Source organism: Mya arenaria, chromosome 17, assembly GCF_026914265.1.
Source record: "Mya arenaria isolate MELC-2E11 chromosome 17, ASM2691426v1".
Classification (NCBI taxonomy): domain Eukaryota; kingdom Metazoa; phylum Mollusca; class Bivalvia; order Myida; family Myidae; genus Mya; species Mya arenaria.
Window position 1 is genome coordinate 12,856,776 of NC_069138.1, and position 15,492 is coordinate 12,872,267.

Consider the following 15,492-nt stretch of genomic DNA (forward strand, 5'->3'; position numbering starts at 1 on the left):
GAAATCCACTTTTATAATTGATATTCATTTTTTTCAGTTTACATTTAGATTTAGTTTACTGTAAAAACTATTTTTACTTGTAAATGTTCATAAAAAGAACATTTCTACTGGTAGAGGTTCATTAAATCCAAAACAGAAACAGTTCTAGTGACTGATACGCAGAGTCATACAAGATACAAGATACAAGAATCTTTATTTAAAATCAGGTTTATTAAATTTAGTTTACTGTAAAAGCTATCTTTACATATAAGGGTTCAAAGAAAGAACTGGTCCCCAGCTCTGAGACAATTTTGGGGTTAAAAAATCGCCCATCACCAAATTACCTTTATTTTTTCTCTCATTTAAAGAAAAGTTTCTTTTCAGATAACCCAAAATCATATATCAACAAAAGAGTTAATATTATAAATGAAAGATATCAAATAATCAATGTATATGTGCAAAATTTCATTACCATCTCTTAATCCATTGAGCAAATGGAAATGTCAAATTTATAAACCTATATTTTCAAATTACCACTTAGAGTCATTTATTCTTCAGTTACAATGTTTGGGGGGTGTTGAGCTTATTTACCCTCGCCATCGGGTTATACCAGTTTGCAGGGTTCGAATTTTACTTTGAGGAGCACTCGCAAAATTTTGCGAATGCATTTTGAGGCAACTCGCAAAATGACAAATCAACTTGCAGTTTTATTATTTGCTTTATTCCCTTATAATATTGTCTAATTAAAGTAGAAATTAACACCTAAGACATATTATGAATATTAAAAAGTATCAATCTTGAGTGACTCTACTACTAGAACTTGTTGATGGCTTATTCTATTTGGGGGTTATGGAAAGACTCGTCTGATGCTGGCAGCTTTTTGATAACAAAGCTGTCCAATAATTTGACATTGTTCACTTTGTATATTTACCCTCGCCATCGGGTAATTTAATATCCATTCGACAAGCACGCTACAGATTTCATTAAGTCTATAAGTATTAAAAACAATAAAATAATAAATTTAAAATAAAAAAGCAACAGTAAATGTAGCGTGGATACTTTGGACCAAAATATATCAATCAACGAAGTCTATTCATCTTTACAGGATGATGGGGTTTACATATAGTGCACAAAAGCGCTAAATTTAGCCAATGATTGAGCTAGGTGATTTTGTCATTCGTATTTACTTTGTATTATGCACGCCTCGGAGCATCCCGGAAAGATTCTAGATAAAACTCGGCCTTTTCCGTATTTGTTCTTTTTTTGAAAACCTACTAGAGCGTGACTCCGTACTGTCTTCTTTATACCGGTAGTGTAAACATGCCATATATAGGCTGTTTACACTCCACTACCTAGCGGAATTAAGTTCATGTTTATTCTACTTTCCTTTTAACATTTTGTGGTCTAGAAAAAGCCACTCCCAGAATTTTGCGAGCTTGAATAAAAGTCACTCGCAATTTCCAAATGTCGCTCGCATTTTGCGAGTATGCGAGTCTAAATTCGAACCCTGAGTTTGGCCAGCACAAATAACAATGTTTACATAACTGTGTTCAATATATGCACAACATGCCACAAGCCTACTTTACCGGTAAGATTAGAATTCAAGTGTTTTCATTGGACAGTAAAAATAACTTTATAACTAAGTTATTTTTATAGTCCAATGAAAACACTTGGTTTCCAGTGGCCATTGAACTGAATGAAATCACTGAGGTGTGTCTAAGGATAAGCCTTAACTCAATTATCTGAAACTCCTTAAGTCTGTTATAATATGATTAAGCTAAGCTCACTATTTTTGTTCTTGTATAATTTGTGAAATATTTAGTATTTTGGAAGATTTATTAATTGTTTATTTAAGTTATCTGTCTGATGATGAAAAGTTTTATTTATCAAAATCATGTCCATTAGAAATTTTGCTAAACAGAATAAGCTAATTTAAGTATTTTAGGCTTAAGAAGTTCCGAGAAATCAAGGCCAGAACAATATTGAATACAGCCTCAAATAAAATTCTGAGTATTATGTAACACAGCTTAAAGAATGTTTTTGATGCCAGGTACTTGTGAAAGAATTCAAGGTTGTTAATCAAACAGTCTTTGATGACTTTTACAAAAATTTACTTAACTAAGAACATTATGACACAAATTTACAGTTATTCTAAACTGAGGTAAATACTCATATTTAGCAATGAAAGAGATGAAATTTAAAAAGGTCATTTAAAAAAATTATTTGCAGTGGACAAACATCCCTTTTGGCACGTTAATAGATCAGACATTGTTTTTCAAGACAGAACAAGATAAGAACATGCTTCAAAAAAAAATTCCAAAAGACATAATTTTTTCTAGTTAAGCCATCGTAAGTGAGATGGCAAAAAGACATGCAAAGAAACAATATCTAAGAATGGCCTAGTGGGTTAACTATTTTTTCTTTTACTTCATTTTAAGACAGGTATAAAACTTAATTAATGGTTACCCTTTTAGCGGAGTCAGCAAATAAAATAATATCATCCTCAGATTTCCCGTAATCTGGCGGCATCAAGTAGGTAAGATTGCCTGAAAAAGTATAAATATATATATATAAATATGGTGAGGAATCACGTGACTTAAAGGGTTTTTCAGACGGGTCACCACGCGATTGCTTTAAAAGATAAACAGAACTGATTAACTTTTTTTTCATATATTATATACACATACAGTTTGCAAGCTGAATGTTTTACTAACATAAAAAAAATTAGGAATATTTTTTTTCAAATTTGGTGAATAAAAAATATTCAAGCATAGGGAATGATACTGAAAACTCACAGAAAGTAAGCATTAATGTGAAAATAAAAAACTTTGTTTTTCACCTTCGGCGACACAAATTAAAGCGAAAAGAGAAACCCTACAATAAGGCTGCTGTTTAGGGGTTTCAAAACATTTTCTTTGGATTTTCGCCTTAAAGCTGATTCTCACAGATTGAACGTTTTGACACCTTTTTTATTTTTTGTCTTGAAACGAGCCAATTTTTGCGAAAAATCCATGGAAACCAGTTACATAAAACTGCTGACGAAAATTAGATTGCATATCTTTATATTGAAGTTCAAAATTTGATGTTTTATGCATTTTTCTTGAACCTTTAGTAACTGTTTAAGCCATAAAACATTAATTTGCAAACGGAAATATGAAAATCTACGATCTGATTTTTTGACAGCAATCTTATATCATTGGTTGCAGATATTTACACAAAAATTTGCTATTTCCAAGACAAAAAATAAAGAAGTTGTAAAAATGGTATACCAGATGTGATGGTGAGAGTGCAGCTTTAAATGACACAAAAGCCAAAAAGATGCACTAAAAATAACAACAAAACATCATACAAATACTTTTAATTTAACACATGTACCTGAAAGTTTATCCCTTAAGTCCACCAGAAACACAGTATGGACCATTGGAACCAAGAAAGTTCCCACAAACTCCCGATCCAGGACCTTAAAATACTCCGGGATTCGCTTGTAGAATCCGTTCTCGTCGACAGCACCCCAGAAGTTGGCGTAAGTTGACTCGGCAACGGAGCTTCTCATCATTGGCGCTATAACTGTCCTGTGAAAAAAATGTTGATAAATTTAATCTGGGGCAAGACACATGATGGTCCAAAAATTGGGAAATACAGTATTTCCTCAAAAACAAGTCTAGATTTGCCTATGCTGGCTAGTAGGAGGACGATGAAACATCAATTTGCATGGATTGAATAATAAACACAACAATCATGTTGCTATCTCATCTGTGTTGCACCGTTTGAAATAGCGCATACTGGTTTCCCAGTTTAAGTCATATCTGTTTATGAGTACAGATAAATATACCGACACTATTTTATATACCGACGCTATTTTTAAACTTACTGGGATATAATTAGTAGACAACCCTAGTAAATTTCAATTTGGAAAAATGCTCAAAACTGCGATACATGCAATTGTCGTAAGCGATGTGATACATGTACATCAGTAAGAAAAATTCAAAGCATTTTACACAACGATGTCAATTTTATGCAAGTTTTTTACAATTTTCTTTTTCTATTGCAATTGTATCATCTGGTGTCTAGTCCCTTTAAAGACAAACATCCCTGTTGCTACAAGGAAAAAGGACAGTCACAAGAATTAGTTGTATGTGACCCATCACTTATACAAATATTTGAGGCCCTCATGTTAAAGCTGCACTGTCACAGATTTACTGTTTTAACAACTTTTTTATTTTTTGCCTTGGAATGAGCCAAATTTTGCGTAAATCTCTGGAAACCAGTGACACAAAACTGTGTGAAAATGCTGACAAAAGATCAGATTGCAATTTTTCATATTTAGTTAAAAAATTACTGTTTTATTGCTTAACCCTTTACTTCATAGATACGCAATTTTACTTATCTATCCATAGCTTCATAGATACGGATCTTAACGTTTTATCCATAGCTTCATAGATTCGTAATCCTACGTATTCGTAATGTAGGGGCATTTATTTTCATACCTGATGCTTGTTATTCGCTATAAATTCATATTCATGAAGTATAAACATCGATAAATACAATGCACTAAAAAAAACATTATGTTACTATTTAAAGAATTTCGGAAAATCGCGAAATAAGGTCACTGGTATCAAAGATGCGTAAAACGTTGACTGCGCAGGTTTGTGGGCATTCGTTTCTCGTTTTCCTCGTGGAAATTTACACAATACTGCAAGTTATAATTAACTACCAATAATAAAACTATATTTTATTGATCACGCGCCTGACGTCACAGGTCATGGTTCGAAAACGTGTCAAAATGTCGGCCATGTTGGATAAACAAAAAATCATCTGGCTTGTATAAACAAAGGCCATAAATCATTATATGGGACATATGTGTCACTTCTGTTTCGCTAATCCGGTCACAAAAATGCGCATCTGCTTCTACAAATTGAAAGTAAGTACAAATGTGTTATAAAATAATGTGAATCCCTATTGTTAAACTTTGACATGACCCAATTTAACATCGATCAGCTGTTGAAACACGTGTTTTCGAATACACAAGAATGCAATGTAGAGCTAATTTCTGCCCTTGTTAACTTCAGTTTAAAACAACATTCCTGAATAATGTCATTTATATTTCAGTGTTTGACTGACGAATCGGAACATTCTGGCTTCGATTAAAATTAGTTGGAGTACGACGTCGAGATAGCGAATTCGGACCTCGGCGTCACGCACACAAGGATACGAGAAATGAGGATTTTTAAAATCAAGCCCAAATGACAATACCTGGACATGCAATAAACGATATAAATTTAGAAAACAACAACATGCAGGCCTCATTTATTAGTTGAATAATAACTTTATTTGTTCATTGTATTGTTAAATAACCGAAAGTAATACGTACTGTGACTGTTGATCAACTTTTTTTTTCATCGTTTCATATATATAAATATACCGTGCTTCTTTGTTGTGAATTATTTTTTAATTCTGTCCATCTTTGTTTCAATTCAGGTTGCATTAAATGAATTATAAAAATATGTTGTTTATATAATATTTTGTGTTATGTTTGATAAATAAAAGTGTAATAAAAATTAATTTTCATCAAATTTGACATATTTTTCTGTTTATTTATGAATAATATGCGTAAATAATTTAGATAACAAAATAAAATTTATATGACTGGATTGGAAATTTAATTCTCTATAAACTTTACATTGATGACTTATTGATTAAACCAAAAGAAATACTAAGAAAATAGGTTTGTAATACATGAGGGTTAAAATTCCAATAATATCAATAATCTCCTATGAAGTAGGGGTACTGATATGAACTGATAAGCCATACACTGGCAGCCTGAAATGGCTTAGGTTTACATGAAGTAAAGGGTTAAAGCATTACAAACTCGTTTGGAAAAATGAGTTTTTCGGCATTTTTGCCAACAATTGAGATTTGTTCTATTGTGAGTTATCTTATACGACTGAATGGAAGCAATGATACCAAAATCAGCTGATTCTGAGACAAAAACAAAAAAACTGTCAATCTGTGAGAGTGCAGCTTTAAGTTAATTTATCAAGAAATCAATGGACAAAAAGTTACCTAACCGAACCACTAAATCTGAGGTACCGTACAACAGAAGTCATTTGTGTGACATACCGTATGTATGATGAATTAAATGTTTTTGTTTTAGGTATCAGCTAACAAATATATCAAAATGTATGCATTAAATAACACATTATACAATTTTAATCAAAACTTTTTATCTGTTGTCCACTTAGCACTGTGGTTACAGTACTCGCTTCTCACCAAGGCGACCCATGTTCGATTCCTTCCCTGGGCACATGTGAGGTTTGTAATTGGTCACAAAGTTGAACAAGCCGTTTTCCAACGGGTACCTCGGTTTCCCCCACAACACAAGACCACAATCTCCCACAATATTGTGCAAACAGAAGTGACTCAGCAGAAATTATTATCCGACTTTCTTCATAATCGTTGTAAAATATATATTGATTAAACTAAATGTAAACCTGCTGTATCTTTCCTGTAGGCTATTAGTATTTTTTGTTATATTGTATTACTAAGTATAACAGTAATATCAGGAAATGTAAACCTATGTTTCTTTCCTATAGGCTATTAGTCTTAATTGTAATATTACATTACAACAATATTGACAGAAATGTAAACCTACTGTTTCTTTCCTATAAGCTATTAGTCGTAATTGTAATATTTCATTACAACAATATTGACAGAAATGTAAACCTACTGTTTATCTCATGCGGTCGATTAGTATAAAGTTAATGTTTCACTATAACAGTAATTACAATAACGTGAACCTACTGTTTCTCTTCAATTAGTCTTCTCAACATCAAAGGATTTTCTATCATCACATCAGCATCTATCATCTGAAAATAGATAAAAAATGTCATATTAAAGTAAAGCAGTGTCAGATAAAACATAAGCGTAGGCTGGGTCACATTTATTGCCTTTCTTAAGTAATTAATAAATGAAAGACAACTGTGATAATGCGATATTTGTTATACCCAGCAGGTCATCAATCACCAGAGATCATTTTTAACCTACCTTACATCATTCTGTAAATGTATAGTTTCATATACTTTGCTTCAATTTCAGCTGATGTGAATGACATTTCTGTCTTTATTTAATAACTGAGCTGAAATTAGCACTAAAGTTCAATGCAAGCGTCATCATAAAAACCACCAACAAATCACATCTCTGACAGATAAGAAAAATCATCTCTTTCCTATACCATCTTTTTTGAAAATACAGCTGAAAACAAAAACAAATAATTATTTTTTTCTTTGGTGCTGATTAATGAAAAGATTTTCGTTTTTTGTGATACGATGAGTCTGGTCTTGTAGTATTTAGCATAGGCCTAAACAAGAGCTGTCAGTAGACAGCGCGCTCGACTATTCTCAGGGATTGACAATATAAAATAATATCCATCCTGGAGGGTATTGTTGAGATCATGATGGTGAACAAGTGTGCAATGTTTCAAAGCCATATGTCGATGGAGGTCACATACGCAAACTTTAACGTAAATTCTAAGTAAAAAAAGGGGCATTATTCTGTCAAAATGCTTGATAGAGTTACCTCCTCCTGTGTACAGGTTGGGGGCATGATGGTGAACAAGTGTGCAAAGTTTCAAAGCCATATGTCAATGAATTTTGAAAATATTTGAGGTGGTATGCAAACTTTAACATAAGTGGTTACTCCAATGCTGACTCTCAGGTGACTAGGATAGTCGAGCTAAAAAACAAAAAACATTTGGCTTGGGTCACTTAACCCTATCTACGAAATTGTCACTGACTCTATCATTTTTAGTCAGTTGGTGTAAAAAAAAAAAAATCATAATAATTTTTAAGTGTGTTTCAATATGTAATTTAAAACCTTTCAAGATATATACAGAAGATTACTTTAACACCATTATCCAATGATGACAATTACATTCTAATATAAAGATTAAAAAAAGAAAGAAAAATAGTAAGAAGCCTACTTCCATACCTGTTTTAGAAAAGGATGTAACCCTAACCAAACCATTTTTTTGGCCCTACCTTCCTTCAAAAGCTATTAGCTGATATGAATGACATTTCTGTCTTTATTTCTGAGCTGAATTTAGCACTGAAGTTCAATACATTAGCATCATCAGCAAAACCACAACTTTTGACAAATAAAAACAAAAATCATCTCTCCTGACACCATTTTATTGGCAAATCGATTACCGTAAAACAAAAACAAATTTAAATGCAAATTAAAACAAAAACTTACAAAAATCTTTGAAACATCACTAATGGACGCTGCCGGACAATATTTATGATACCTATGTGTTTGCCATGCTACACAAAAGCAAACCCTGTCAAGTTAACAAATATGGACATTTGTCTTTATATCTTATCGGGACGTTTTGTCTACATTTAGTACTTAAAATGTGTCAATTTCGAGTAGTACATGTCAAGTCTTTTGTTTATTTTGCAATTACTCAATACATTATTTTTTCTGCTTTTTAAAATCCTCTTACAGTAGCTAAATGCCTCAATGGAGCAAGTTTTCTACAGATGTAATTGACCATGAGTGGATTGTAAAATTGGTCGAATTCTATCAATAGTCATAAGTTGTGGAGCCTGCCTTAGAACAGCTCTTGAGAGTGTCTTTTAGCAAGACAATAAAACACCAAATCGCTCCTTGGATTCTCTCCAGAACTAAATGACATACCAATTTCATCACCTTAAATGCCTCATCTTTAAAACAATGAAACAGTATACCAATATATAGTCAGCCCACATGAGCCTTATAACCTGCAGTGCCTTCTCTCACATATTGGAATCTCTCCAAGGTCTATTCACAGGGGCTATATGACATGCCAATTTCATCACCTCAAATTCTTCAGCTTTAAAACATTTAAACAACATACCAATATATAGTCAGCCCACATGAGCCTTGCAGCCTCAAGTGCCTTTTCCCGTACAGTCAACACATGTTGGAATCTCCCCAGCGTCCAGTCACAGGGACTTTTTTCCCCACGGTAACCTTCAAACATAAAATATGATATTAAATCATTATTAACATTTATATATATAATGAGATAGAAATATGCAAAGGCAATGTGAGAGATGAGGACCGTAGACATAAGAGCTGCTTGAAACTTATTTGGCTACTCTGTGGCTTGACCCAGCTATGCGCCACATAATATAAAGTGTATTTGAATGCCATATGGTATGAGTTAGAGGTGATTGTGTTCTCAGTCACTATCTTAGTAGGCATTGGCCGGATTGTTCAGAAGTTAACAACGAGGTTAACAACGTCGTTGATAACTTTTAAAGGTGAAATATTTGATGATATGCTCACATATTTAAATATAAACAAGTACAGCTGAAACAGTTGTTTCACCTCTTGTTAGGAATACTGCGGATCATGAGTGTATCTGTGGAACTTCCAGAGCAATATTGATTTGAAAGTTAACAACGACGATGTTAACAATGTTGTTAACTTTAACAAAGTTCAGAACAATCAGCCTAGGGTCTTTATTGAAGAAAAAGAGACAATATGCAAGGAGACCTGGGTGTGATAACCTGGCTCTTCCTCAAAGCACCTTTTTTTCATATTTTGTCCGGTGCAAAGCACCGATACATCGGTGATAATTTTAGCTTTAAGAAGCAGTTAGGTACCCCAAATTTCCAAATACAACCCTGTTATGCTGAGCACAAGGCAAAGAAACTACTAGTACTATTTTTGGTATGACACAGCCGGGAATTACCAGGCCAGCCCTCTGCAACCAAAGCAGACACTCTACCACAGAGCTTTGGAGTCATGAAAAAGTTAAATTAACAGGCAGTCTATTACATGTGTATGATAATTGTGCCTTTAGTGTTATTTAAACTGCGCCAATCTGCAATGGATCTTGGTTTATTTATAAATTATAATAGCTTTAACAAATATGACAGCAAAGTTTGATGTGTTGAAAGTGAATAATAGACTTGAACAGCCAATTTGGCTAAAACTGTGAAATTAATATTGTGCCATGTATTATGTTTCAAGACCTCTTATATTCATGAACTATAAAATCCACACAAAATTTAATCAAACTGGACTACACAAAAAGACAAATGAAAAGTCACCTTCTTTCGTATCATCATAGATGAACTCTATAGAGTTATACTGGTTTTCCATTGCGGCTACCCATTCTTTTATCACTTCTGTTGAGTTGTCCACATTATGGTCTGAATAAAGCCTGAAAAAAAAATTAAACTTAAAGTTATCAGAAACAAGAAAATTTGAGGGAGAATTTTGACATTTTTAAAAGGAGGAATATTCAACATTTTTTAGGAAATGAGACATGTTTTGGCCAAAATATCAATAAAGTACAGCCCATTTCGGTTCATGACAATGGTAACAGCCCAGGGGTTGATCCTGTAACCCCCCGGCATGATTGTCAAGTGTTCTATGCTTTATAGCCCTAAAAAACATAAAAGATATATTTCTTAGTTCAGTAGCCATCCAGGTATGAATAAAATGTTTTTTAGGTCTTAAAATGTGTTCGAACATAAGTAGATATATAAATACACACTTAGATACTAGCCCTGAACATTGCATAAAGTTTCATTGATAAATAGATTGTGAAGTACCTTAAGTACCCTATTATTTCCTTTATTGACCACAAAAGCACATACTTAACACTTGTGAATACCTGCCTATATAGTGTATATGTGGTGCAAAGTCTCTGAGAATGGTAAAAAGAAGTTATGGTACAATACTGTAGTAGTATAAAGTCTTGAAAGTTCTGTTCAAGCTGATTTATAAGAGTTTAAACAAAATATAGTCATATTTCTTTACGTTTGTGAATTTTAGCCCAATTTTTGTGAATAAAAGCATTCTTTTTTGAAGTGTGAATGGGCCAAAATTAGGCCCCTTTTTCAATCGAAAAACAAGCACTGAACATCCCATCCGCCCAGTAGCTACAATAATGAGCGATCAGGGATACATTTTTTTATTATTTTGACATTTGTTATTTATCCCTGTAACGCTACAACTCTCTACCATTTAACACTGGGTGAAAGTTTATGTAGTAATATCATGCGTCCATGTTGAATTATAATGACAAGTTGTTCAATATATACACGACAGTGATCTAAACTGGATTTAATTTTTCATTATAGTTGTTATTTTCACATAAATATATTCTGGGTCACGAATACAGTTATACATGTTGAAAAACTGTCAGAATTGTCCCAGATTTACAGATATCGGGATACTTGATAAACAATCGACACATGTAAATGTTTTATGATATCTGAACATGGTTTTTTGGCATTATGACATAAATAAATATGTGTTTCAGGGCTCTCACTAGGCTGAAAATTTTGGGAGAAGTGACTTCTCCCTTCAGTCAATTTAGGGAGAAGTGGGGAGACTTTAGGGAGAAGTGATACTTTTCGTAACACCTGATACATAAACTTTGCCATACCACACACCTCAGTTTATATTCACATTCAAATTGAATGCTATAACTATATAAAATGTTCATAAAATAATCATTTTTGGCTCAGCAAAAGTGTATTTGTCAATATCACATAGTTTATCTCCAAATAGCAAAAATGAAACAAAAACCAAGACAGCTAAGGATTTGAAACAATCAAAATGATTCAATAAATTAACTGTCAATATAGTAGGGGGGCCAATCTTATTTTGGTACGTTCGGGATAAGGTACGAATGTCACATTCAGCTATGCTGTTATTTACTTGTCTCTGGCTAAATAATTTTAAATATGCTGACATTTAAGAACCAAATGACTTTTAAATCACTGTCCTTGATGAAAACTTTACCAATACACAGTGGGAGGTTGAGAAATTAACTCGGAAAATTGTTCTGACAAAATGGCTATCTCGCCGATTTTTTTGACATCGTATACAGTAGAAAAATACTGTTAGTATAAACTATACTTAAAGCAAAAAAATACTTTTTTGTTGATCATGAACATTTCACTAAAACCAATCAAATATTTGGTGATACGTCATGTTATTGATTTTCTTGGCGCCACCTTGCCAATGGCCCGAGATGGCTATGACCGTCTGCTTCAAAAACAACGATGTTTAAAATGTCTTGCATTGTTTGTTCAATACATATATCAATTACTTTTTAACTTCATTAATGGTTGACACGATTTTTCATAATTATGTCGCCTTTTCTATCTCATTTTAACGAACGTATATCATTCGATCAGGGTCTTCTCAATGTACAATCTGATTGGTTAACTTTCAATAGCTCCGCCTACCGGCGATGTTTTGGTAATTGGATGACACAGCCCATTTATCAGATTAGGAGATTACCAAATTTTATGAATGGCTAATTGCGATGTTTTGACTGATGGGACAGTGGCCAAATACTCGCTGATTGACAAATTTACAATGTGCTAAAATATTCGGCGAAGTCAATGTCGCTTTGATGATACAAATGGGCGAAGTCTGGGAATTTTAGGCGACCACTTCGCCCAAGTCGCCCCCTCGCAAGAGCCCTGTGTTTAATCGTAGGCAATAATATTTTTGTAGAAATTTTAATTTATAACGGAGATAATTTCAAGTGTGGCCGCAGGGATTCTCTGCGCACAGACCGTTCGCTCATTTTTGCTGGGATGGTGAATGTCACGAGTCTGCTATAGTTATAAAAATCGTCAAAAGACTCGTTGATTGCCATTTAGGTGGACTAATCCGCCCAGGACCCCCTACTTACAAGTAATAATCTGTCTATATGCTATCCAACCTGGATCTGCAGTATTTGACCTTAATGAAACATTTATAATTTATTATGTTACTTACTTAAATATGAAAAAAAAAAATAATTCCAATTGCTTATTTCTAAGAAAAATTAAAATAAATGTTTTCTGAGTTTGAAAACATTTATTTAAAATGTTCTATGTAATATGCAATTAAATATTCTATACTTGATAAATGTGTTTGCTTCTTTAAATGCATACTCAAAATGAGTATCAGATTATAATTATACTATACCATATCGCCATCCGATCTTTGGGATAATCTAACTTCTCCAGCAGCCCGAAAAAGTATGGTAGTGCATAGGCTTTATTTCTCACAAGAGTGGCGACCATTACTGTAGGCAGAAACTCTTCACGTTCTTTATTTGAATTTGCCAAAAGGCTGTTTTTCTCGCCATATGCAACTGAAATATGCAACAAGAGCAGAGAAAACGCAAAAAGCTCATGAAATTTTCGACACGTCAATATTTTGGCTGCCATGTTGGATTACTTCCTTATCTTCTTTTAAAGACCTCTGCGGTACGCGGAAACACAGGATTATACAATAATAATTTGGGAATAAGATAAGTTATTTCCCGTAACAGTTAGATCGAGTTACTGGTAGATCCTAAGACGCTTTGGTTAAAGAACCTTTTTCCTTTATCCAGTGGTCGAAATTAACATGAGCCCGTAAGCCCTGCACTGGTAAAATGTCTTCCGGGCTTGCTCAAATTCTGAATTGTATATGGCAGGGCTTGTTTGAAATTTAATACCAACCTAGCTATAGTATATATATGAATTATTAGGGCTTCTTCATAAAAACCTCTAATTTCAATGATTGTTTATCCCATGAATGCAGCAATTCTAGTCATTGAATGTTTCTATGGTATATGAGATTTAAATGTTTCAACTGTATTATGGATTGGGTATAAAACACAGTTGTTTACGCAGCTAATATAGACAAAGAAGGAAAAGCAGCCAATGTGTAACACTGAAAAGTAAACGCAGCCAATATAGATAGGGAAAGGTACTAAGTCGTGCGCATGAGATAATTAAGTCGTGCGCACGAGCTCGTGACTATGTCGTGCGCACGAGTAACTAAGTCGTGGGCACGAGATTATTTGTCGTGCGCGAGAAATAATTAAGTCGTGTGTACGAGATACTATGTCATGCACACGAGTTACTAAGTCGTGCGCACTACATAATTAGCCAATCAGAATACACTTTACATACATTCTGCACGGCTTATTATAATAACTCGTGCGCACATTATAGTATCTCGAGCACGACTTAATTATACCGTGCGCGCGACATAGTATCTCGTGCGCATGACTCAGTATGTGGTGCGCACGACTAAGTATGCAACATGCACATGTCACCTCTTTGCCACTGTTGCAAGGTGCTATTGTGTGGGGTCAACAGTGGCAAAATAATCATCAATCAAATAATCAAACCTTGGATTCATTAATTAAGTGTCCCGAATAACAAGTAAAACAAAATAACAACGAAAATAATAATAATAATAATAATAATAATAATAATAATAATAATAATAATAATAATAATATTATTATTATTATTATTATTATTATTATTATTATTATTATTATTATTATTATTATTATTAATGATGATGATGATAATAATAATAATAATAATAATAATAATAATAATAATAATAATAATAATAATAATAATAATTATAATTATAATAACAACAATTATGATTATGATTATGATTATTATGAAAATGATGATGATAATAATAATAATAATAATAATAATAATAATAATAATAATAATAATAATAATAATAATAATAATAATAATAATATTAATAATAATAATAATAATAATAATAATAATAATAATATTTGTATTTAACCGACATATTTGAGATTATTTGATTTCTTAAGACGGAAGTCTTTATGAAAAAGCAGGATTGAAACGATCTAAAAAACTTCTTGTGTTTTTGTCATACACCTTTTTACCATCATCAGTTCCGTTATGATTGCCTTACCAACATTTAAGATCTCTCAATATGTGATTCCAGCATGAACAATAGCATGTGCCGGAGAAAAACAGTTTTATTACATGCATTTGTATTTTTCTTTTGTCTGTTGTGTATAATGCAAAAAGAACCGTATTCAATTTCGGTATTTCAGATTTAATTTTGTCTAAAAAGTGTTCATGGCATTATGGAAATTTATGTTCATGTATAATAAAGACAAGGTATAACCGCTTTTTTAAAACATGAAATACTGAAACGGAAACAAAATGAAGTATCATAGCACATATTGACCGTTTCATCTGTAAGTGATTGAATTCTGTTACGATCTTCACATATTTCAATGTTGCCAACAATGACTTCTAAAACAGAAGATGTTTTAATACTTCAAATAAATTAATGTCACGACCCTTGTTCCGAGTGCAGCAACTATTATCCTCTACGCGACGATCGTTCAATCCTTATTCGTTTTGGCTCATTGATTCCACTCCACTGGACACAGAGGAATTCAACATCGTTTTTGTGCTATCATTGTCCCTGAGAGAACGAGAACCGAGTGTTTTGTAATGGTTTTGAAGAAAAAAGCACATGTTATTGTTCCTGTGGCATTCTTTTATTAATTTTAACGCGTAGCTGCTTAACAAACCTACAAGTAACATGTTTTTGGTATCCGTCCTGATAAAACATAATTCAGTTATTCTACGTACCAATCAATTTGTGCCGTTTCGACTATATCAATTTTTTGTTCACTACGGTATGGGTTAATGAATTGTCAAA

At 32.9% G+C, this 15,492-nt stretch overlaps 1 protein-coding gene across 3 annotated transcripts in view; it reads right to left on the reverse strand.

Moving 5' to 3' along the window:
- LOC128223860 (glycosyltransferase 25 family member-like) overlaps positions 1 to 13,214 on the reverse strand; it is a 47,398-nt gene extending 34,184 nt beyond the window's left edge. For all 3 annotated transcript variants that reach the window (XM_052933289.1, XM_052933290.1, XM_052933288.1), the window contains exons 1-6: positions 12,964 to 13,214; positions 10,077 to 10,189; positions 8,873 to 8,988; positions 6,781 to 6,845; positions 3,355 to 3,551; positions 2,446 to 2,525 (exon numbers count right to left, since the gene is read on the reverse strand). In XM_052933289.1, the coding sequence (XP_052789249.1) occupies positions 2,446 to 2,525; positions 3,355 to 3,551; positions 6,781 to 6,845; positions 8,873 to 8,988; positions 10,077 to 10,189; positions 12,964 to 13,208 (816 nt within the window). In that variant the 5' untranslated portion in view covers positions 13,209 to 13,214. The remainder of the gene's footprint in view (positions 1 to 2,445; positions 2,526 to 3,354; positions 3,552 to 6,780; positions 6,846 to 8,872; positions 8,989 to 10,076; positions 10,190 to 12,963) is intronic.
- Between the last annotated feature and the right edge of the window lie 2,278 nt (positions 13,215 to 15,492).